General features: G+C 49.2%; 1 protein-coding gene across 3 annotated transcripts in view; it reads right to left on the bottom strand.

The window, feature by feature from the left end:
* FAM117A (family with sequence similarity 117 member A) overlaps positions 1-24893 on the bottom strand; it is a 57246-nt gene that overhangs the window by 20857 nt on the left and 11496 nt on the right. For 2 of the 3 annotated variants that reach the window (XM_053266509.1, XM_053266511.1), the window contains exon 2: positions 261-430. In XM_053266509.1, coding sequence (XP_053122484.1) covers positions 261-430 — 170 coding nt within the window. Of the gene's footprint in view, positions 1-260; positions 431-7502; positions 7522-24893 lie in introns of those variants that run through there. The other variant, XM_053266510.1, reaches the window with a different exon arrangement.

The raw sequence follows: 24893 nt of genomic DNA, 5'->3' as shown, positions 1-24893 counted from the left end.
CTTGGAAATTAGTAGGTTGGAGGTAATGGCGGGCTTGGAAGTACTAGGGAAACAACGATGGGAGGCAAGGGCTTGATCCTTTTCAAACCTAGTGTCTCTCTTTCACAGTTGGTCATTTCCACATCAGCACAGGCTGGCTTATCCCTCCCCGACTCCCTTATCCCCTATGTAGTTCTCTCCTTCCAGCCACTACCACTACTTACAACATGAGACCCACTCCTGGGGTTCCATAATCACCCCACTTAAGGCAGCTCCAGTACCTGGGTTGATTTGTCACTCATGTGCGAGACGGCTGCTCCTTCAGCATCCCGAGGCCACTGACCCAAGAGGTACAACCCAAGGATGGTGTCCAAGGAAGAAGTGCGCCGCACCCTGGGAGGTCTGTTCCGGCAGGCCTTTTCGGTGGTGCCAGCAGCACAAGGAACACTGGCTGAACAAGGAGAACAAACAAATAAGGATGCAGGCTCTTTGAGGGTCTAGGTACCACCGCCAAGTCCTTTCCAGCAGCAAACATTGGCAGCTCATCTGGCCACTGTCACATGCACCTTGACCACATCCAGATTAGATTACTGCAATGCATTCTATGTGGGGCTGCTTTTTAAGAGTGCTCAGAAACTTCAGCTGGTACAAAGTGCAGCAGCTAGACTATTAACTGGGGTCTGCTTTTCAGATCATTTAACTCCAACACCGTACCAGCTGCACTGGCTCCTTGTTAGTTTCCAACAGGGTGGATTTGATTTAAATCAAACTGATTTAAATCACGATTTAAATCACTAGCAGGGTGGATAAAAATCAAAAAAATCCGATTTAAATCAAAAAAATCTGATTTTTTTTAAAATTTAAATCGGATTTTTTTTATTTTTATCCACCCTGCTAGTGATTTAAATCGTGATTTAAATCGTGATTTAAATCAAATCCACCCTGGTTTCCAAACCCAATTTAAAATGTAAGTTGTTTTAGTGGTTTGTTTTAATTGTAAACCACCCTGAGCCATTTTGGAAGGGCGGTATATAAATCAAATCAAATCAAATCAAATAATAAATAAATAAATAAAATGCTAGTTTTGACTTCTGAAGGACTAAAACCTTCAAAAGTTTGAGCTATTCAAACTTGTTCACTCACTTTGGACTTTCATTTAAGGCCCAATTCCATGCCCTCCCCAACTGTCTGAGGTTAGGCAGATAAACACATAACACAGGACTTTATGCCCCATTGCTTGCTTTTCGAAGTTGGTCGGCACTCTGCTCCTTTGGCAAGCATTTGGCCTCGATGCCAGCAGAATGCTCCTTGATTTGGTTTTTTCTGCTTCTGCTAATATTCTGGACCTTTGGTTGCTGTTTTATTGATTTTCTATTTTATTGCTTTTGCAGGCCACCTACTGCAAGTGATAATTAAATGTGTTTTATTGCATCTCATTCTAATTATTGACCATCTTGGGGATTCTCCATACATCTAAAAGCACAATAGAGCAGGGCTTGACAAATCCCAGGCACCAAGGAGCCATGGCACCTAGAAATTTAACTGCGGCACTTAGACTAGGGTATTCAGAGGCAGTATTATTTAATAAAAATCTTTATTTTCCCCAGGCAGCTCTGTTTCTGCTCCCAGTATGTTCTCTGTAAAGGGAATAAAGAGAATGCCATTTAGCCACTCCCTCCACAGTATCCATCTCTAAGTCTGGTAATTTTGTCAAGTGTCCCTTATCTGGCTCCTAAATCCAGAGAAGGTTTGTCAAGGCCTGTAGTTAAGATATCTGAAAGACAAGCAAGCGAAAATGAGTTTCCTCTTGCCAGCCCCTCATCTAAGCACCAAACTAACAGCTAGGCCTGGGGGAGGAAAAACCAGATTTTTTTAGAAGTGGGTGCCACCAAACTAAGCATCCCCTCAGCCCTCCTAAACCCCTTTTTGTGTGCTGCCTCCACAACCGACTAGAAGCAGCAGGGCACAGTGGGATATTGCTTCCTTGAATTTTAGAAAGAAAACAGCAACACAGACACCTTCTGCAACGGAGGCAGCCTAAGCACATCTTGAACTCTGGCACCTGTCCCTAAATGCAAAATTGGAGTGTGAGAAACCACCCCTCAGTCGCTGGCCCACTTGGTGGCCTCAGGCACTCCATGCTGTCTCTCAGCCAGTTTAATTCTTCCTCACAGGGTTAAAGATGAAATTCAAGATGAGATGTTGCAACGCTTAGCCCTTGGGATAGAAGTCTAATCTCATCTTTAAAGTATTCATTTCCCAACTGCTTCTCTACCAGAATGCATTTTCCCCCTTCTTATTTTTAGTCTGCAAGCCTGCAGGCTGGGCCCTGTGAATCCCACCACCCACCCACCCCAATAACTTTTTACACAGGGTCTGGTAACTTCAGATGCTTTCTCAATAAAATTACTATTATGATTTCAGTGATAGGGCAGGGCAGGTCTAATTTATGTATTTCTTCTCCTGCCGAGAGGATACAGCTACATTTGTTGAAGAGACATGCACGGCAAGCATTTCCTTTTCCCAATATTTTTTCTCCAGTGTCATCAACATTTCTGGAAACTGATGATCTCCAGAGTAATCCCAGTTCAAAGGGCCAAGATCAAATATTTGCTCAGCTATGAAGCCACAGTTTAGTTGGTGCCGTGTGGTGGGTAGGATGGCGCTATAGTCCAAGAGCCCCTGGTTCAAACTTTGCCTTAGCCAAGAACTCACCAGGTAGCCTTGGGCAAGCCAATCTCTCTCAGAGATTGAGGCAAGAGATAAATGAGACTTGTCCTCCACTCTTTGCTGCCAAGTGTAAAGTGGCAGTGAGAACATCACAAGCTCCCTCTAGAAAAGGCTTGTAACATCACAAGCAATCCCAACTACCCCCCAACCCCACACAAGGCATCTTGCAATGTTCACCCCCCGCAAAGCATCTTGCAATGTTTTATGAACATCTTAAGAAGTTTAAATAAGTTTTCCTATTTAGAAAACTTATTTAAACTTCTCAAGATGTTCACAAAACATTGCAAGATGCTTTGGGGGTGGGTGGGGGGTAGTACTTAGTATCGTAGCCCTACTCCTGAGCCACTTCAGCATAAGATCATCATATACGCTGCTTTAATAATTTTAAAAATGGATGCAGTTTTTCCAAGAGTTCCTCTCCTTTCACACGATTGCTTAGGGATTTTATGAGTCTGGTTTAAAAAAATAAAAAATCTTTTGACAGCTGTGCATTCTGCCCCTTCAGTACAATCCCTCCCCAAACAGGAATCTAGTTATCACCTTACATCAAGGCTAACCTCTCATCTACAGGACACACTGCTATGAGCAATGAATAACACGCATGTTAACAAACCAAAAGGGTTATCATTTCATTTGGAAAAGCCTGATGCGCTAATAATCATACCCATCCACTTAAATACCACCTAGGCATCTCCCTTCACACATTTCCTCCATAACTGACAACACTCCGGTAAAGTAGGCCAGTATTAGCCATATATTCAAGAAGGGGGTCAAGGCTGAAGAAACCTTGCCCCATACCACCCAGCAAGCCCGTGGCTGAAGTAGACAAGTGCTGAAGCAGCGATTTCCTGGTTTGCAGCTCATTCTCTACGATTATGCTCCCAGCTACTGCATTTAAATTAAGAAATACGCCAACAGAAGCCTAAGGCTGGGGACTAGGCTTTTCATCTACACGTAAACTAACAAACAATCACAACTAGAGCAAGGACCTCCTGGTATACTGCCAAGGAGATCTCTGGCAGCTCCGAATCAGAGCTCCTGACTCATAACAGTTCAGCAGCTATTTAAGGCCTCCCTGAACGGGCTGCTGATTGCACATCAGGGTCTATTTGAGGCACACGCACAACTTGCACTTAATTTCAAGAGTCGCAGTAGTGCCTGGGCTCCAGCCTGCTTGGAAGGGACATTCTCTGGCCTGAATGCTCTGCCCTTGAACCTCCGAGGTGTGGTGGGACTTGGTGGTGAAGGCAGCCTGCAGAAGCTCACAGGCCTACAATCTCGGGACCGTGCAGCCCTTGCTGGACTGGCACTGTGTGCTGCTGCCGAGTCCCAGAGATTGCACAGCTGACAAGACTGCAGTCCCACCGTAGGGGCAGTCAAAGCAACCCAGCCTAAAAATACACCCGAGGCAAGAAAACAATGCTTGCTGCAAGACAAAAACGTGGCTCGTGGGAGAAGCAGAGGCTGGGTGGAGCGTCCTGTTTACAGTGCAGCTTTTTTATCGACCTAGTCCATTAGACTGGGACTAGCCCAACCCCACCGAGCTGTAGATTCTGGGACTGGCCCAAGCTCTGCTCATCAGCGAAGTATCTCAGGGGCAGGGGAGCCGGGGGGGGGGGGAGGAAAGAAGAAAGAAGGCGAGTACACAACTCAGAGATAATGGAGCCACTGCTATCTTCAACCACCAGCCTAGCAGCTGCCTCACACTGCCTAACTCTCCAAGCCAGCGCTGCTCCTTTTTAGTGCCCTTGTTTCGTCTGCACAACCAAGATGGAAATAGCCAGCCTAGGAACAGAGGGTGGGACGTCTGTGTGTGCCTCCCCACCCCCACATAGAATACATCAGGCTGGCTTCAGAAACAGACGCAAGAATTCCTTCCTCACTCATATGACTTTAAAGATAAAGAGCACCCGGAAGAGCCAGAGCCCAACAAGCTTAAGGATGCCCATGTTAACATCTGTGCTTCACTTCTGGACCATTCACCCCGCCACTTCAGCAGGGATTTGAAACTTCTGCTGCTTCTCTCAACTTTGCTACCATGGTGGACTGCAATCGCTCCCCCATATAACCCTCGGCATTGTTTAAAGCAAGGGTTGCCAGTTTCTCTATTGGCACGGGGCATAATTCTGTTCTGTAGACAATGGCCCGGGGGTTGGAAGTTTATTATGCAGCAACTACCACACACATACACACACCCAAGTGTTAGGAGTATACACACTTCAGAGACACTTCCAAAAACATACAAAAATGCAAGATTGCAACCTGGAAAAACACAGACTTTTCTTAGGGAGCCCAGCAGCTGCACTTGCTTGCAGCTTTTAGAAGGTTGGTGAAAACTTTGATTCACACAGACCTTTCAGCTGTAGGATCATCTGACAATGCTGCTGCTGTGGTTTAATTTATTGGTTTTTTACCATCATGGGTTGTGATTTTAGAGTTTCAAGTTTTATTGTTTAACCAAAAACCATAGTCACCATAGTCAAATAAAAGTAGGGACATTACAGCAACCACAAGTGGCAAGATGGATCATGAATACGACTCGTTTCAGTAAAGACAGGATTAAGACGATCAAGAGAACAGATACAGACTCAACCACAATTATTAGTAACCGAAGAGAAGCTGCTTAGTCTGCAAGAAGGCAGATAAAACTGCTGTGGGATCACTAATAATGTATATGTTAACTTCTTGTAAGCCAACTTGAGGACCCATGTTTTGACCGTGAGGGATGTAGGTTTTTAAATAATGAGGTCATTCACACAATCAAAAGCTGTGTTCTACCCAGGTTTGGGAGCTGTGTGTGATCCCAAATTGTGGGTTATGTGGAAGCAAGGCAGGAGGAACACCTGGGTAGAAGTGATTGTGTAGAGGCAAGGCAGGAGGAAAACCTGGGTAGCTTTTCCTACCTTGCTTCCACACAACCGAAAGTTGGGGGCACACGCAGCTCCCAAACCTGGGTAGAACACAGTTTCTGATTGTGTGAACGACCTTGGTGTGTAGTCTGGAGTTTTAAGCTCACACTTGCAGCACTTGACCAATCTGCAATCCATTCTAAGGTCTCTGAAGGACAGTCATGACACAGGCTTCTATTGGGCCTGCAACATCGTAAAAAAACACAGAAATGCCCAGTGTACAGCTATACAAAGACGGCTAATCCCAACACACTGTGTAATTTTTTCAGATACAAGGCAATAAGCAAAGTTCACAGCTGCACGGAAAAAGCATAGCAACTTGGATAGTAAGGAGGTATTAAATATACTTGGATCTCTTATCCTTGTAAGTAGGGCTTATTCCAGAACTACCAGGAAACATACAATCCTGGATCTTTGATATCTTCAGCAAAGGAAGATGGGGTAGTACATTCACTGTGAGCACTTTGGCCACTACCAGCAAAGAAAGTGATGGGCTCAGACTCTGGATATTTTGAATCCTTAACTATCCACACTCCTTGGAAGGCCACATTGCTCTCCACTGAAGGCCATGGGGAACTTGCAGCTAGAATTTATCTCATAACACAATGCATGTTAGAAAGTGTTCTTATTTTGCTGCTGACCCAGCTCCAGTCTCCTCCCACTGAACACCCAAATATGCATCCTACTGCAAGGCTTGACAAATCCCAGGCGCCAGGGAGCCATGTTGCCTAGAAATTTAACTGTGGTGCCTAGACCAGGATATTCAGAGGTAGAGTTATTTAATAAAATCTCTGTTTGTCTCAGACAGCTCAGTTTCAGTGGTCCCTCTAATTTTTCTCATCTCTGTGCAGAATGACTTTTGTTCTGGGTGGCAGTATCAAGGCACTGTGTGCGCACATGCAGTCAGAGTGGGGCCTTCCTGATTCAACCCGAGCGGGATCTAAAATTAACTGAGCAGACGTCAGAAAACTTGTGAGCGCGCCTTAGAGGGAACAGTGCTCAGTTTCTGTTCTAAGTAAGCTACATGTAAAGGGGATAAGGAGAAGCCCATTTACCTTCCTCCTTCCCAATGTTCATCACTAAGTAATAAATTTGTCAAATTTTGGTAGGCTCAATTAAAAAAAACACACAAACAAAAGAACAAGGCCTTCCTGCAGCTTCTAGTTCTATTACACTAAGCTAAGACTTGCAGCTAAACAAACCAAGGAGAACCTACTCCTCCCATCCCCGTTTTAAAAAGATTTTTACACCCTCTTTGCTAGTGGCAGTAGGAGAGCAATGTTTGTTCATAATATAAGGCTCTATTCCATCAGCTTCACACAGCTCTATCCACCCACACGGATGCAGAGTGGAATTTTGTTCTTCGGCATCCAAAACACTTCCATCCTGCCAAGAATACGCCCAGCTTACTTCATTTGCCAAACAGCATCCAAACCAACCCCCAAACTATCCAACCTGCCTGGCGCTGGCAAATGCAGAGGGGATTTCACACTGGCATAGGCTGCCTGCTCAGCTCTTGGGCTGGCTTGCAGAACCTAGGCAGCAAGGAAAGTATTTGATGGGGAGAGACCCCAAATGAAAAACCCCCAGCTAGAGAGGGATGAGTCACTGTAGTTTTAACAGCAAGTTCCTGAAAAGTGAAATATCACCACAATATGCTGTAAACCAGAGAGTGGAAGAAATTCTCCTTTGCCCTGGCAAGAAATGAACTGCCAATTATGGCAAGTGTCCCTTTTAAATTGTCTCCTTTCCTCATTTCCATAACCTATTTTCCATCAGCTTATTAGCAGGCAGCAGCTAGTAGATTCTGCAGCTCTTTTGACTACATAACTGTAGGAACATCAGGAAGGTGGCTGAAGCCTTTCAGGAAACTGGGCCAGTTACCCATTATAGCAAATTGCTCCTAGGAATCCAGAACTGCAGATTTCAGTGGCCGAGGGCAGGGGGGGCACCTTCTCTGAAGACTGAGGTCTGGTCTAGAATGAAGTGGTAAAATGGCCTGTACCACTTCAAGAGGGCAGGTGATACATACAGCAGAATGAGGTGGCAGAATGGACTGTACCCCTACAAATGGAGGATCACAATGTTTGAATGCTCCTCTATGTAAAAAAAACCCAACAAAAACACACGACACCCCACACACACACCCTTGCAAACAGAAAACTAAAACAAGAAGGAATAGGTTGGACCAGAACCTCTTTCTGTGCTTTTTTTTTTAATGTGAGGATTCAAATACCAGCATCTCTCCCCTTCAGCCTGATGTGGTACTTTCCACCCCATCACCTCAGTACCCTACCACCTAGTTCTGTTCTGTGTACAGATCAGGCCTGAATGGTTCAAACTGGGCGATGAGAGAGGCAAGAATGACCACTGGGTTTGAGAAAGGCAGCTCTCCGATACCTTTTCCCCTTCAGTAGGATCGCTCCTAGAGCAAGACACACAGAACAGTCTATAAGCAGGAGTCCATTTAAGTGTAGCCACGCCCCATGGCCTATCCAACAACAGGACTCAGTCCTAGAATTCATCACAAGGAGAAGAGTGCCCTGAGCATGTGCAGAGGCCCTCTTTTTGAGGGACTAAAACCCCTCCCCCACATATTCTGATTGTGGGACGGTACTTTGTTCTCCAAGCACCTCTGCTTTTTAAACTAAACTGTGCCAGCAGCTTTCTCTGGGACAGTGAAGTTTCTGATACGAGGCAGGAACTCCCAGCTACTCCACTTCCTGGAGAGCACCATTTTCTTCCACCGACAGCCATGAGATAGTTGCAAGCAGAATCAGTTTGCTTACGAGCACAATGCATCCTACAGTAGTGCTGTTCTGTCAAACTTTGGTGTTTTTATCAAATAATGACTAACCTTTCCACTGTTCTGGCACAAATACATCTGACTGGGATCTTCTTAAGATCCACTTAAGAACTGACAGGAAGCCAGAGTTAAGCCTTCTATTTAAGGATCATGCCAGAAAGGAATGCTTGGTTCTCCCCCAGTATGCTAAAGGGTACTAAAAACACAGAGAAGTGAGCAACTTGGAGCTTGAACACTGGAAAGGTTGACTAGGTTCCACCCCCCCACACCTCCTAGTTTACAGAACAGAGAGGAATCAGCCAGTTGCTCGCCCAGCAGTTCAATTTAGACTGAAACGCGGATCACATTTTCCAGCTTGGTGAGAGAACAAAACTATGATTGAAATCCCAGCTCGTTTGGTCTGCTCCATGATGGTGTGCCGAGAGCTGAAGCTCAGGTGTGCGTCTCAACAGGGTCTTTAAGCACCACAATGTGCCTGACTCGCCTTCTCAGAGTCAGATGCATCAGCAACAAGCGTCTGCTGCACCACACCTTACCCATCTTAAGCTACAGGTGAAACTCGGAAAATTAGAATATCGTGCAAAAGTCCATTAATTTCAGTAATGCAAATTAAAAGGTGAAACTGATATATGAGACAGACGCATTACATGCAAAGTGAGATAAGTCAAGCCTTAATTTGTTATAATTGTGATGATCATGGCGTACAGCTCATGAAAACCCCAAATCCACAATCCCAGAAAATTAGAATATTACATGGAACCAAGAAGACAAGGATTGAAGAATAGAACAATATTGGACCTCTGAAAAGTATAAGCATGCAAATGTATTCAGTACTTGGTTTGGGCCCCTTTTGCAGCAATTACTGCCTCAATGCGGCGTGGCATGGATGCTATCAGCCTGTGGCACTGATGAGGTGTTATGGAAGACCAGGATGCTTCATTAGCGGCCTTCAGCTCTTCTGCATTGTTTGGTCTCATGTCTCTCATCCTTCTCTTGGCAATGCCCCATAGATTCTCTATGGGCTCAGGTCAGGCGAGTTTGCTGGCCAATCAAGCACAGTACACTGTATACTTTTCAGAGGTCCGATATTGTTCTATTCTTCAATCCTTGTCTTATTGGTTCCATGTAATATTCTAATTTTCTGAGACTGTGGATTTGGGGTTTTTCATGAGCTGTACGCCATGATCATCACAATTATAACAAATTAAGGCTTGACTTAACTCGCTTTGCATGTAATGCGTCTGTCTCATATATCAGTTTCACCTTTTAATTTGCATTACTGAAATTAATGGACTTTTGCACGATATTCTAATTTTCCGAGTTTCACCTGTATGTGCCTCCCATCTAGAAGTTTATGAAAACAATGATCTTCAATACTTTCCAAGCAGGGGCCACTTTGGCCAAACAAACAAACAAACAAACAAACAAACAAACAAACAAACAAACAAACACCTTCAGTGGGAGAGCCATTTCCCACTGTGCTGACCTTCACAGAGTTCTGCACTTTTCTCAGTGCTGGGGAGGTAAGAGAGATGGCACCCTCCGGAAAGAAACATTAGACTCACTGTGAAGGGTTCTTTCTCCTCTGAAGTAGGAGGTCACGGCTCACAAAGGGTTAACTTCCACTCCTTTACTCCCAACAGACAGGACATCTCAGGTATTTTCAGGTAGCTGAAGTCCACCCCCTTCTCCCAGCATGCTCAGGTGCTATTCCCCAGTTCCGACTGTCGCGTTTCGTAATTTGGCTGTAGAACTCCACAGCTTTGTGGGAACCAGATAGATTAGCATGCAAGGGGTGAAAGGTAGAGAAACAGAGGGTCCTGAGGTACTAGTCAGGGTTGTCCCGAAGGTTAGTACTGGAGTAATTAGGCAGAGAGGCATGGCCTGACCATAAGCTAGTCCCTGATCCAGGGGTGGGCCGTGTGAACTCCTACTTCAGAGAAGAAAGAACCCTTGATTGCAAGTCCAATGTTTCTTTCTCCCTTGAAGTAGGAGGTCGCAGCTCACAAAGGGAACTACCAGAGCAGTTATTGATTTTTTTGCAGGGGGGGAGGGGAGTGGATCAGTTCTGTACCACTTGCTGGAGCACCGTGCGCCCGAAGGCCACCTGCTCTGGGACAAGTGAATCAATTTTGTAATGCTTGAGAAATGTAGTGAGGGTGACCCTGTTGGGTTCCCTCAGGGGGTTTCCTCTTGTCACCACTGGGGACAACCACCAGAGGAGGGACTGCTGCACTAGCAGCGGCAGAGAGACCTTCTGACTGATGTGGTTCGTGATTTCGTCCTGGAATGGCAGCAGTGCCCACTGTAGTGGGCGTGCATGCCACCTTGCCCATGGCAGGCATTCTATGCATGCAATCGTGGACCCCAGAAGCTGAGCCAGTGTCATGACCTCAACCCAGGTCCGATGCAGGAGCAGTTGGATCTGGCAGTGGATGTTTTCCCTCCTGTCTGGGGGGGAGAGATATGGTTGCTGCTCTGGTGTTGAACCAGGCCCCCAGGTGCAGTAATGCATTGGATAGTTAGAGCTGGCTCTTGGTCTCGTTCACCAGAAACCCGTGTGACTGGAGCAGCTGGAGGACCCTCAGGATGTCCACCTCCACCTGCTGGAGGGACTGTGCTCGAATCAAAATATCGTCCAGATAAGCATGGGCCTGAAGTCCCTCCAACCTCGTATGGCCCACCAAGGCAGCTAGCACCTTGGTGAAGACCCTCGGGGCTGAAGAGAATCTGAAAGGCAGGGCCTTGTATTGGAAGTGTTTCCGGTTGTAGCAAAACCTGAGGAACCTCCTGTGGGCGGGGAAAATGGGTATGTGGAGATAAGCCTCCGTCAGGTATATCGATGCTAGGAAGTCATCCGGGGCGCTAGCCTCCCATATGGAATGGAGGGACTCCATGCGGAAGTGCCGCTTCTGAATGAAATGGTTTAGCCGCCTGAGGTTCAAGACTGCACGCCATCTACCATCTCTCTTGGGGACTACGAACAAAATGGAGTGGACGCCATGACATAATTCGGTTGATGGTACTGGCTCTATGGCCTGGATCTGGAGTAGGTGGTCTGTAGCTTACTTCATCTGGCAGTGTTCGATTTGGTCCCCGGACCTTGGAGAGACAATGACTTGGTCGCATGGCACTGTAGTGAACTCCAGGCAATATCCTGACCCCAGTGTGTTTAGTACCCATTTGTCTTGTGTGGACCTCGCCCACCTGGCGGCAAAGTGCTGCAGCCTGGCTCCCACTGACAGATAGTTTTGTTTTCGGTTCAGCCGTATCCTGTCTGGGAGGCAGAGTATTGTGGCTGTCATAACCCTTGGTCCCCCACTGAGGTTGTCCCTGGAAGCAATTGGAACGTTGGTCCTGAAACCAAGAGCCCTGCTTAGAGGAACGAAAGGCATGTCGGTTATTGCAGAAGTGGTTGGGTGCTTCCCTGCGTCCTGCAGGCATGGCCACCTTCTTGTCTCGTGTCTTCACCAGTACCTCATCCAGTGCTTCCACAAAGAGATAACCGCCTTTGAAGAAAGTGGACGCCCCACCTGCCAGTTCTTAAGCCATAGTGACCTGCACAGGACCACAACAGTTGCCATAGCCCTAGACGATGCCTAAATGGAATCCAGAGTTGTGTCAGCCATGAAGGCAGCAGCCTTTGCCAGCTTATTTAGTCCTTGCTGAAGTACCATCTGTCTAGGCTCAATCTTGGTAAGAAGGTCCTTGACCCACAGTACCGAGGCCCGGGCTATGATGGATGTTGAGGCAGAGGCCCGAATGGAGGTGGCCGACACCCCATGGCCACACAGAACAGGGCCACCACCACTGTGTCCACCTTTGGTACCGCAATCTCCACCATAGCCTCCTTGGATAGTATATAGAATCTCTTAGGAAATGAGCCTGCATGTTTAGTGGAGGAGAGGTTATCCCATTCGGCCAGCATAGTGTTGTGGAAGAGGGGCGAGAAGGGTACCACAGGGAAGGGTACCTAGTGGTGGGGAAAACATCCTGTGAGAGCTGCCCTGAGGTCTTGTGTGTTACAGATGGAGGGACCGCTGCATTAATTACTCTCATGGCCTTAGCGAGGATAACCTCATAGGCATCCTGGGAGAAGAGCCTCAGAATAAGGCTCGTGTTCTGGGGGGCCTCCTCTTCGGAGAGTTCCCCATCTTCCTTATCGGATGAATCGTCACCACTGTGCTCCCCAGGGTTAGATCCCAATTCTAGAACAACCCCTACAGTGGGGCTGCCTGACTTTCATTGACTGTTGCAGAAACAACCACTTCCCTCCTACCACTGGTACGAGAGTGGCCGGTCCCCTGTGCATTGGTGCCTGCATCAGCTGATGAGTGGCGACACCTCACCCTGCTGCGGGGCCTGTGGGGTGCTGCCCTTTCAGGGCTGCTATCAGAGGAAGAGGAAGGCGATCTGGTGCGTGTGTGGCTAGCCGTGGCCTGAGGTGACATGCCCTGATTGGCCCCAGTAAACTTCCTCATCTCCTGGGCCACCATCTCTTTTATACATTTGCTCTCAACTCTCTGGTCATCATGTCCCGCACCCATTGGGACATATCCTGCTGAAACTCTCTGCGCACGCCACTCACCTGGTGACGATCCGGGATTGTCGCCTCATGCTGTTGTCCCTGTCTGGTAGCCTCTGTGACCCGCATGACACTTGGGTTCTCATCTGCGGCCTCTAGGTTTTCCCGTTGTTGGTGCAGTCTGGCCGCCCACTGATCGGCCGCCAAGCATGGTAGCATGTCAAGACGCTCATTAAGCAAGCACCATGATAACGCTTCCCTTTATCTTATCTCCTCGAGGGATCTGCTATGCACCTGGAGTAGGTGAGGGGCCCAAAGGCTTTGCCCAATCCGCTATGCACCGGGGTAGCAGTGGCGTGGGTGAGGGGCCCAGAGGCTTCGCCCAATCTGCTATGCATCGGGGTACTGGTGGCATGGGGCCCAGAGGCTTCGCCCAACTGCCCGTTCCCTCTGTAAGGGGAGGGGGTCGCCAGCCCCAATTCATGGGCACTTGGGTCCTCCTGCCCTGCCCAATGCCTGCCCTGTTGGCAGGGATTGGTGGACCATCTGCTGGTCGAGCCTTGCTGCGGTATGACGAGGCGGCAGAAGTGGTGGCGGCGTGCTGCCTGACTGGGGCGGCAGAGGGACAAGGTCCACAGCCATCTGAGGGAGGGAAGTCAGTGCCGAGAACCCGCTGAGTGGGGGATCCCATCCCTGTCCTTGCCTGGCGGGAGCCGCGCTGCCAAACAGCTGAGCAGTGAGAAGGGCATCTCTGCTGTTCGCTGTGGTGACAAAAACATCCACAGTGATGAGAGCTTCCCTGCTGGACGCCACGGAGGGCGCCACCGAGAGAAGAGGTGCCGCTGGGTGTTGGGGTGCAACAGAGCCTGTGCTCCGGTCGCTGTTGAGGTCACCACCGGGGCCAAGAGAAGCAGAGAGACGAGACCAGTAGAGCTATCGCCGGCACTTCCGCTGGCCAGGGACCCACGTGGAAGCGGAAAAATCGGGGAACGAATTGGCAATAACTCCCCCTTCTTCGTGGCCCAGCGTGGTCGCTGTGTTGGGTGGAATCGGGGGGGGCAAGGGGGAGTGGAGCCCCGCTCCCCACTGCCGACCACGTGCATCCGCAAGCTCCCAGGCTGCTGCAGTGAGTGACTGCAGGCAGCCTGTATTAGAATTCTTTCACTTTGCCGCAGAGCAGGAGTTAAGGTGCCTTGTTTCTCCTTTCCACCCTTTTCTTGGGGGGGGGGCTTCTTTTTCTTCCCTGGGCCACGTGGGTCAGGGAAGAAATGGTGGCGCCATTTAGCAGCCTTCTTTCTTGCTGCCCTACTCCTCCCCCCCGCCCCTCTCCAACAAAGAACCTGCTAGGGTATCCCCAGCCTGAGAAAGATCCATGCCATTAAAAGGTGGGGGACGGGAGAGGGGAAGCTCACCAGTAAGGATGCGAGAGGATTAGAATTGGGCAGGAGCCCAGGTGTATATCTGATGAGGAGCGAGGAAGGAACTGGGGAATAGCACCTGAGCATGCTGGGAGAAGGGGAAGGATTTCAGCTACCTGAAAATACCTGAGATGTCCTGTCTATTGGGAGAAAAGGAGTGGAAGTTAACCCTTTGTGAGCTGCGACCTCGACCTCCTACACTCCCCCAGCACTCTGTGCATGCCTTCCAAGATGGTGCAGGGGCTCAAGAGGGCTCCTTTCCCCTAGAAGGAGCACCCCTGCTGGCCCTGAGCCAGCATAGCACTGCACAGTGAATGGTCATCTCAGCAAGGTGCTGGGGGACTAACGCAAGCTTCACAAAAGCCCCATACAGGGATCCTCAACGTTGGGCCCCCAGATGTTCTTGGACTTCAACTCCCATAATCCCCAGCCAAAGGCTACTGGGCCTGGGGATTATGGGAGTTGAAGTCCAAGAACATCTAGGGGCCCAATGTTGAGGATCCCTGCAAAATGATTAGACAGGGAGCTGAATTTAGAGTTGAGGGCGGCTGCCACTGATCCCAAGCCTGACAATGGACACTTTTTAAGATAAGAGAAAAGTAGCCTTGCTCTGCACAGAAAAAAGATTGAAGGTAGTGGTAAGGAAGAGTGTTGGACTAAGACTGGGGAAACCCAAGTTCAAATCCCCATTCAGCCATGAAACTCACTGGGTGACTCTGGGCCAGTCACTTCTCTCTCTGCCTAACCTACTGCTCAGGGCTGTTGTGAAGAGAAACATAACCATGTACACCACTCTGGGCTCCATGCAGGAAGAACAGGATATACATGTAAAACAAAACAAAAACAAATTCACATTACCAAAGCCCAGCAGCTGCATTTTCCAAGAAAAAGCAGCTCAGAAGGGGGATGTGGAGTAAAGTACCACCAAAGGATGAAGGCGTGTAGCCCTGTCCCCACTGGCTGCTCCTCCACCCCAGACTACCTCTCCCAGCCAATTTTCCCCCAAACCAGCATTTGGAGGAGGCAACAGAAATATCTGGAAGCTTGTCTATCATGTTATTGGAGGGGGGATAATTTGTGGGGTGTGGTTCAGAAGGGCTAAACTACTGCTTTCACAGGGGGAGAAGGCTAAGCATACCCTCCACCCACTACTTCTCCACTGCAAATCATCAGGGCATGCGTGTCCCCGTAAAAAATAGCTGTGGGGCTTCTGGCTCAAGAAACTGCACGGTGCTATGCCAAGCCACCTTAAATGGAAGAGTGGAGTGTTTGTCATGCATGGCAACAGCACTGGGGTAGGACCATGTTGCATGCATACTAGTTAACTCAGCCTGACCACTGTGAATCAAGGACAGGTCTAGCAATGGCTACTAGTCTGGTGGCTATAGGCCACCTCCAGCCTCAGAGGCAAGATGACTCTAAATACCAGCTTCAGGGGAGCCGCAGCAGCAGGAGAGAGGGCATGCCTTCAGCCAGGTGCGGAGAGAGCCAAGCAGCGGCCCAGGTTCTGCTGCTGCTGCACCCCCACCCCCTGCATCTGACGTATAATGCAGGGCACGTTTAGCCACACCCCCTGCATCATACGTAGGGGACGTGATTTCACTCTGAAAGGGGGCCACACGGCCCCGTTCTGGAGCAAAATTGGCCTGCGCTGCAATGTGGCCAGGAGTGGTTCTCCCTGCCTTTAAAGGCAGGGAGAGTTGCTCTGGCTGCACTGCAAATGCAGCACTGGACAATCTCTCTACCAAACAGGGCCGCACGGCCCCAGTTGGGAGCGAAATCACGCCCCCGTGACTGACATCAGACGCAGGGGGTGTCTGGGGCCGTGAGGCGCAGCCCTTGATTGGTGGCAGCCAGGGTTCTTTGAACCCATTCGCCCAATAGTAGCTCCGCCCCTGCCTTCAGCTCTTGCTCGAGGGCTCCCCAGAGGCATCTGGAGGGCTACTGTGTGAAACAAGATGCTGGACTAGATAGATGTCAGGCCTGATCCAGCACGGCTGTTCTTATATTCTAAGCAGATCCTAGATTCCAGGCCTTTGTACAAACCTATGGAGTGGCCACATTTGGAGTACTGTGTAAAGTTCTGGTCACTATCCCAGAAAGGACATTATAGACATGGGAAAGGTGCAGAAGAGGGAAACCAAGATGATCAGAGGACTAAAGCATCTTCCTTATGAGGTAAGGCTACAACATCTGGGGCTTATAGTTCAGAAAAGAGCAACTGAGGGGAAGGCATGACCGGGACTATAAAGTTATGCATGGTGTAGAGAGAGGGAAATTTTCCTCCCCTTCTCACAACTCCAGAATTAATCTATGGAATTCTCTGCTACATCAGAATTATCTGATGTGGTGGTGGTAGCTAGCTTGGATGGCTTTAAGAAGGGCTTAGACAAGTTCTTGGAGGACAGGTCTATCAATGGCTACTAGCTACTAGTTGCAGGGGAGTAATGGCAGGAGAGAGGGCATGCCCTCAACTCCTGTCTGTGGCTTCCAGCGGCATCTGGTGGGCCACTGTGCGAAACAGGATGCTGGATTAGATGGGCCTTGGGCCTGATCCAGCAGGGCTGTTCTTATGATGACTCTAGGTTACCTCCAGGCTCAAAAGCAGGATGCCTCTGAATACCAGCTGCAGGGCAGCAAGAGCAGGAGAGAGGGAATGCCTTCACCTCTTGCCTATGGGCTCCCCAGAGGCATCTGGTAGGCCACTGTGGGAAACAGGATGCTGGTCTAGATGGGCCTTGGGCCCAGTTCAGCAAGGTTGTTCTTAACTCTTTTCTAAGTGCATTCCCAAAGCATCTATCAGGAGCCATTTCCTGCCAATGTCCCAACTTTACAGGAAGTATGCCTTGAAGAGGCAGCCAGTAGATCAAGCACACACAGGACTGCTCACAGAGGCTTCTAGGCTGAACAGAACAGTTTCAAACATGTTACCTATCCATAAGCACATATGGTCATCGACTGACCTGTTGCAATCCTAGAATATTCTAACTGTGGAAAGGAAGAAGTCAGCCACACAAACTGCTGCTATGAGCCAAGTGGAAGTTCAGTTTCGATTCTTCACACAGGGTATGTGGGCAGATTGCTAGCCCATAGTTGTGCCAAACACTTGTGTAGCTCCTTTGTAATCTGGCCGTAAGGTAACATGCTGTTGGTTTCACTATGACTGTTCTGGCAGCTGAGAAGATACATTTATAATCCGGAGGCAGGCAGCTGGTGACTGCATAACATCTTGCTTTCAGCGTTGGCTGGAGGCTCCACCAACATAGGGACAGGAGGGCTGCATGCTACAGAGAGGCTGAGAAGACAGGATGTTCTGTTCTACTGCCCCTTTTATAAGGACACTCACACAAGGTATATCACCCCTCTACTGTCGAGCTATCTGGATAGACTGGAGGGGTTTTACACAAATATATTGCTTTCAGGTACAAACCACTCAATTTGTGTAGCAGTAGTGAAAATACATCAACAAATGACTTGGCCATGATCCAGCTGATTGTAGTATTCTTATTTTGCTATTCTTAATCTATGTATTTGATCTTTGGTCAAAATAAAGATCAACTGGACAGGGCACCAGGAGGGAGATGGAGACTATCTTGTGTACTACTTAGAACAACAAAAAAATGGTACATACTTTTAAAATAAAACACCAGTAAGTAAAACAATACATGCTTTTGAGGAAAGACATGTGAAAAGCTGAATTTTCCATTATGAATTTTTAAAAACGCAATTAAGTATTTGCCTGCAAGTCTCTAGAAATATAACACAAATAATATATTAAAAACAGCAGGTAAAATTAATGGCTGACATCCAGACTCAGTTACTCCATAGTACTATTCAGGAGTTACTCTAAATTTACTTAATTTCAACAGGACTAATTTGGAGTAATTTAGTCTAGATGTCCCACCATCTAAACAACAATTTTCACTTTTGTTCCACCATGTCCTAGAGCAGCTAGGGAAGTAACTGACTAGATGGGCTAGGAGAAGGTAACTATGGAGAGGTTGGATTAGTGAGGAGTTTATCCATCCATCTATCCATCCATCCATCCATCTAATTTGTATACCGCCCCAAACTTTAGTCTCTGGGCAGTTTACAATAACATAACATATACAAAAACTTAAAAACAATTTAACAATTTTAAAATAACCAGAAATGAAAACCCAAAAATATTAGAAAGCTGAGAAAGCTTGGGCGAAAAGATGGGTTTTCAGATGTTTTTTGAAAATTGCCAGAGATGTGGAGGATCGTATCTCAGCAGGGAGCACATTCCACAATCTCGAAGCAGTGACCGAGAAGGCCCGTCTCTCTGTAGCACCAAACGAGTTGGTGGTAACTGGACACTGACCTCCTCAGATGACCTCAATGGGTGGTGGGGCTTGTATTGAAGACAACGCTCTCTTAAAATACCCAGGGCCTAGGCCGTTTAGGGCTTTGTAAGTTATAACTAGCACTTTGTATTTTGTCCAGAAACCTATTGGCAGCCAGTGTAACTCCATCAGTAAAGGAGTAACATGGTCTCTCTGAGATGACCCAGAGACCAACCTGGCTGCCGCGTTCCGAACCAACTGAAGTTTCCAGACTATGTACAAGGGCAGCCCCACGCAGAGTGCATTACAAAAGTCAAGTCTGGAAGTTACCAACAGATGTACCACTGTTTTGAGGTCATTGATCTCGAGAAACAGGCACAGCTGGCGTATCAGCCAAAGCTGATAGAAAGCACCCCTGGCCACTGCCTCAACCTGAGAAACCAGGGAGAAGTGTGAATCCAGAAGTACTACCAGACTGCGAACCTGTTCCTTTGGGGGCAGTGTGACACCATCTAGAACAGGCAGATCGGAGCATTGGTTACTCACTGTGAAGGCTCCTTCTTGCTGCAGGGTCCAAGGGCGTCTCACAGATGGGTTATCTTAACCCACATGACTCCAAGGCACAACTATGCAAATTAGTTAGAATTTAAGTTCGGGAGGAGGAAGCCCCTCCCCAGTTCTTTTAGTACCAGAAGCAACAGGCACAACGATCCGAAGCAAGACCCTGGTAAACTATGTGCAAAAAACAAATCAAACAAACACGGCCAAAAACTAACTAGGCCAACATTACGGTAATCACTTGGCAGAAAATTTACACTAATTTCTGTTTATTTCTGGATTTCTGGACGGTAGGAGCTGGCACGAAGGGTGGGTTGCGACGCCCTTGGACCCCGCAACAAGAAGGAGCCTTCACGGTGAGTAACCAATGCTCCGTTCTCTGCTGCTCTGGGTCCAAGGGCATCTCACAGATGGGACATACCAAAGCTCTGGGTCCCAAGAGGGAGGGTACCAGCTACTACCATGCAGGGAGCACCTGCTGGAGGACTCTCCTCCCAAACGCTGCCTGTGCAGATGCAACCATATCGAGTTTACTGTGTCTGGCAATGGTAGAGGGAGCCCACCAGGTCACCACTTGGAGGATGTCCTGGATGGGGGCGGTAGTGGGAAAAGCCACTGACGTGGCTGCTGACCTAGAGGAATGGGCAAGAACCATAGTCGGAGCCCTAAGGCCTTGTGATTAATACGCCAGAGATATACAAGCCTACCTAGCTATTGTGATGGTTGTCACTGGCCGACCCATGGATCTGGGGAGAAAGGAAACAAAGAGGGACTCAGGATCTAATGTGCTTGGTCCACCTGATGTAGATTTTGAGACATCTGTGGACGTCGAGCTTATGCCACGCCTCTTCCACCGGGTGAACCGCGTGCAGGCAAAAGGAAGGTAGCACGACGTCCTGGGACATGTGAAAAGGGGAATGCTACCTTGGGAAGGAAAAGGGTCTGGATTAGCTTAACCAAGACGTCTGAGAAGATTCCAAGGTTTTTGTGTATGGACAGAGCCCTGAGCTCAGACACCCTACATGCAGAGGTGATGGCCACTTGGAATGCAAGTTTGAGTGATAGTATCCGCAGGGGAATAGGAGACAATGGCCCGAAGGGGGAGGGGCCTGAAGGGCCTGGAGAACGGTATGCAATTTCCAGGTGGGGAAACGGTGGACCACCGGCGGGGACAGGAGAGTAGCACCCTGCAGGAAATGTCTGAGGTGTGGGTGGCAGCTCTCTTAGAGGTACTCGCAATGAGACCCATGAGGGAGAAGGCTTGGCGTTTCAGAGTGATCGCCAAGAGACCCTTGTCCAAACCGTCTTGTAGGAATTGTAGCAAGTGAGACATGGAGGCGGACCCTCTTGGCACCCCGTGGTGGTCCGACCAGCATAGGAAGGCCCTCCACATAGACTGATATATTCGGTTAGTGGAAGGATGTCTGGAGGCTAGCATGGTGTTCAAGACGGTGTTAAGTATCCGTGGTGCTTCAGGAGGCGCTGTTCAGTTTTCAGGCGGCTAGCTTTAACCAGCCTGGATCGGGATGAGAGACCTGGCCTTGTTGCAGGAGATCTGGCGTAATGGGGGGCAGCAGGTGGGGTTCTGAGGTGAGGTTGTAGATCTCTGCGAACCATGGCCTCCGTGGCCAATATGGGGCCACCAGGATGAGCTGGGTTTGAAGGAGCTTGACTCTGCGCAGGACCCTTGCCAGGAAGGGGGTAGGAGGAAATGAGTAGAGGCAACCCAGGGGCCATGGCGCCAAGAGGGCGTCCACTGCTCCAACCTGTTGGCAGGGAAATCTCGTGAAGAAGCATAGCAGCTGTGTGTTTGCTGGGGTTGCAAACAGGTCCACCACTGGTAGGCCGAAGTGCTTCACAATGAGAAGGTTTTCGGGTTCAGGCGCCATACCCCTGGTAGGAGGTCTGAGCAGCTCAACCAGTCCACTATTGTATTCAGGTCGCCCTGGACATGGACAAGCCATCAAGGGTTCCACACGGCATTCTGCCCAGAGGAACAGTAGTGTTGTTTCCATCTGGAGGGGCCCGGACCTGGTACCCCCTTGACAATTTACGTGAGCCTTCGCCGTGGTGTTGCCGTGTGGATAAGTACGTGGCGATGTAGCAGAGAGGTCACAAATTCCCGTAGGGCTAGGCGGATGGCCCTGAGTTCTAGCCAGTTTATGCTGTGTTGGCGTCCCTCCGCCGACCACCTGCCCTGGACTGACCGGTGCTAACAGTGTGCTCCCCATCCCCTCTTGCTGGCATCCGTGGTCACGAGGATCCTGGGGGGATCGAGGAACTCCACCCCCCCGAAAGATGTGGGAGGGTGAGCCACTTGCTTAGGGATCGTCGAACTTCTTGGGGCATCGCAACCCGTCGGTTGGACTTAATTGCTATGCCCATCTGAAAGGGAAGGAGGAACCACTGCAGAGGCCTCAGATGAAAACGCCCCCAGGGCACGGACTGTAGGCTTGCTACCCTCAGACCCAGAAATCTGGACAGGTCCATGAGAGGTGTTAAGTTGGATTTCAGCACCTTTCGTACCTCTGACTCCAGGGTACGTCTTCGGTCCCGGGGCAGGAAGAGTTTGTCCAGCTGGGTGTCTATCAGCACTCCGAGGTGGAGGATCTAGTGTGCTGGGAGGAGTTTGGCCACTTCCACAAACTGTTAAGGAGTGGAAGGGTTATGCTAGACTGCTTAGAACCTTGGAAGACTAGTGCACTTGTTTACCCACTGGCAGGGCCTCCTGAGAGGTTGCAGGGCTGGGCTCAAGGCATGTATGGTTTGGGCCATAAGTGGGGCCAGATTCGCCGCCCGGAAGTCTCTGGGAAGCCTAAGGTGAGACTGGCGCTTGGGCATCAGGCCATTCGCCCTCAGACCTAGGTGGTCTAGGTCCTCCTGGCCCATTGGTTCAGTTAGTGAGTGGGGGTCCCCAATGGAGCTAGAAGGCCGTTGGATGGGAAGGGCCTTGTGGGTTGCTGTGGCCAAGTTCCCCATACCACTATGAGGGGTAAACCTGGCGTTCTTGGGGACCCATGACCAGACATAACAACCCTATTTCACAGGGATGTTGTGAGGACAACCACCACCATGTACACTGCTCTGAGCTCCTCGGAGAAGAGCAGAACACGAGTGTCAAACATAACTAATAAAATAAAATAAATCACAAAGGAGTGAACACTGAGCTTCCTCCGACTAAATCTGGAAGCCACACTGGGAGAGAAGGGAGAGGCCCGCCTCGTCCGCATTTCCCTTTAATGCATTTATTTGTTTCCTTTTCCTTTTCCATGTATTTATTTATTTTTTAATATATTTTAATATATATATTGTTAAGGCATCATATCTCTCAAGATTTTGCCAGTAATCCTCAATTCACGCACCCTAGGTAGGTGGCATATCCTCAGAAAGATCAAATAAGGCCTGGGCTGCAGGGGTATTTTGGGTCAGACTAATGACCCTGTGGAACCCACAGTTGGGAGTTCAGACTATTGAAAAAAGACCCAGCATGGGCCAAGCTCACCAGTTCCTCCGGTGCCATTGAGGCTGAACTCTTGGTCACACACCCTCCATAGCTGCCCGTGATCTGGCTGCTGGCGCCTTCTTTGGGCCTTAGAACCCGAGGCCGCCATTGCCAGCAGGGGAGGAGACTGCCTGGCCTTCCGCGCACCCCGCATGCCCACCCGGGTGAGTGGGTTGAGCCCAGGGACAGTTGTTGTGAACTACACCTGGTTTTGCACTCTGTCTATGCTCAGAGGGAAAACACAGGCCTGAATTCCATATAATTCTGGGTTGGTATTCTGGGTTTAATGTTGGATTAAGGGTGTCCCCAACACAGTGGACCCCTGATCAGAGATATCAGAGGAGTGGGCACTAACATCCCACTGTCTGGATCTGGACTTTTTGGATTTCTTAGTATACTTTCTCTTTTCCTTTGCCTTCCTAGGAGCCTGGGTTTCAGAAGGGGAGATTCAGTGCTGGAGGAGGCTGGGGAGGCTCGCCTAGAGTGATTACACTTTTTTGCTTGTAAGGCATCATATAGCTCAAAAGCAGTGGATAGAAAGTTCTCCACCCACAGACCCCAGGAGATAGGCATATCAAAGGGCAATCCGGTTACAGTTCTGGGAGGTGGGCTGTTCAGGTTTGGTCCCCTGCTAACTTGGCAAAGAGGCACCATTTAACGTGGTGATTCTCTTTATTTAGCAGGGGGAGAGTAACTGGCCCTATTCACCCCCAGCACAGTACCTCCAGTTACTGTTGCTGGGGTCTATCTGATGTTGCTTTATAGATTGTGAGCCCTTTGGGGACAGGGATCCATTTTATTTATTTATTATTTCTCTGTGTAAACCACCCTGAGCCATTTTTGGAAGGGCGGTATAGAAATTAAAATAATAATAATAATAATAATAATAATAATAATAATAATAGAAGATGACCCCAAGGGGACCCCGGGTCAGAAGACATACAGGGCCCTGTCTGGGCCACGCTCACCACCTCCTGCTGGATCGAGGATGCGCTCCTGGTGACCATGCGTTGGACTGGCTGTGCCCTAGTGGGTACAGGGTCCAACGCCATGCCCTTTGCTGCTCCTGCCGCTTTGTTCAGGCCTTCTTGGAGGTTTTTTGTTGCACAGACGCCAATGCTGGCAGGCCCAAGTTTTTCTGGCCTATAGGGGGCCCTGGGTGCGCAGGCTTTTCTGGCAGGTCCGAGGGCGGCAGGAGAGCGATGGGGAACGTGGAGGCGGGAGTGCTGCCCGGCCCGCTTCCCTGCTTGTAGGCTGAGGCCCTGCCTGTGCTGGAACGTTCCGCTGCTCTGGGAGTTCCATGGGGCGCAGCGAGCATGCCCACGACTGCAGGCTCTTTGGAGGGGTCGCAGGCGGCAGCGGAGTGTGAGGGCCAGCTGAAAAAAGACCCCCTCAGTACATGTACATGCAGTACTCTGGAAGGTCTTGCCATTCGATGCTGCAGCCCAGCTAGGTGGAGGGGGAAAGGCAGGAAAACAACAAAGAGGAGCTGAATGGAAAACGAAAGTAAAAGCAACAGAGCTGTAGCTCTGAGTAGCTGCCTGGAGCCTTGCAGGGCAAAAGAACTGGGGAGGGGCTTCCTCCTCCCGAACTTAAACTCTAACTAATTTGCATAGTCCTGCCTTGGGAGTCATGTGGGTGAAGATAACCCATCTGTGAAACGCACTTGGACCCAGAGCAGCAGAGAACAAAATCGTCTCTAGAGTTCTGACCCTGCACAATAAGTACCTCCGTCTTATCTGGATTCAGCTTCAGTTTATTCTCTTTCATCCAGCCCATTACTGCTTCCAGGCAGGCATTTCGGGAGGATATGCCAGGTCCTGAAGAAGTTGACATGGAGAAGTAGTTCTGGGTGTCATCAGCATACTGGTAACACTCAGCTCCAAATCCCCTGATGATCTCTCCCAGCAGTTTCATGTAGATGTTAAAAAGCATTGGAGAAAGTACGGAGCTTTGAGGGACACCATACTTAAGCCCAGGTTTCGAAGAGCAACAGTCTCCAATCGACACCACCTGGAATCTATCCGAGAGGTAGGAGCGGAACTACTGTAAAAGTGCCCCCAACCCCCACAGACGTTCCAGAAGGATACTATGGTCGATAGTATCGAAAGCTGCCGAGAGACCCAAAAGGACCAACTGCGTCACACTTCCTCTGTCAA

This window comes from Hemicordylus capensis, chromosome 6 (genome assembly GCF_027244095.1).
Source record: "Hemicordylus capensis ecotype Gifberg chromosome 6, rHemCap1.1.pri, whole genome shotgun sequence".
NCBI classification, from domain to species: Eukaryota; Metazoa; Chordata; class Lepidosauria; order Squamata; family Cordylidae; genus Hemicordylus; species Hemicordylus capensis.
Note: the sequence above shows the minus strand (reverse complement) of the source record. Positions and strands in the feature narration are given on the sequence as shown.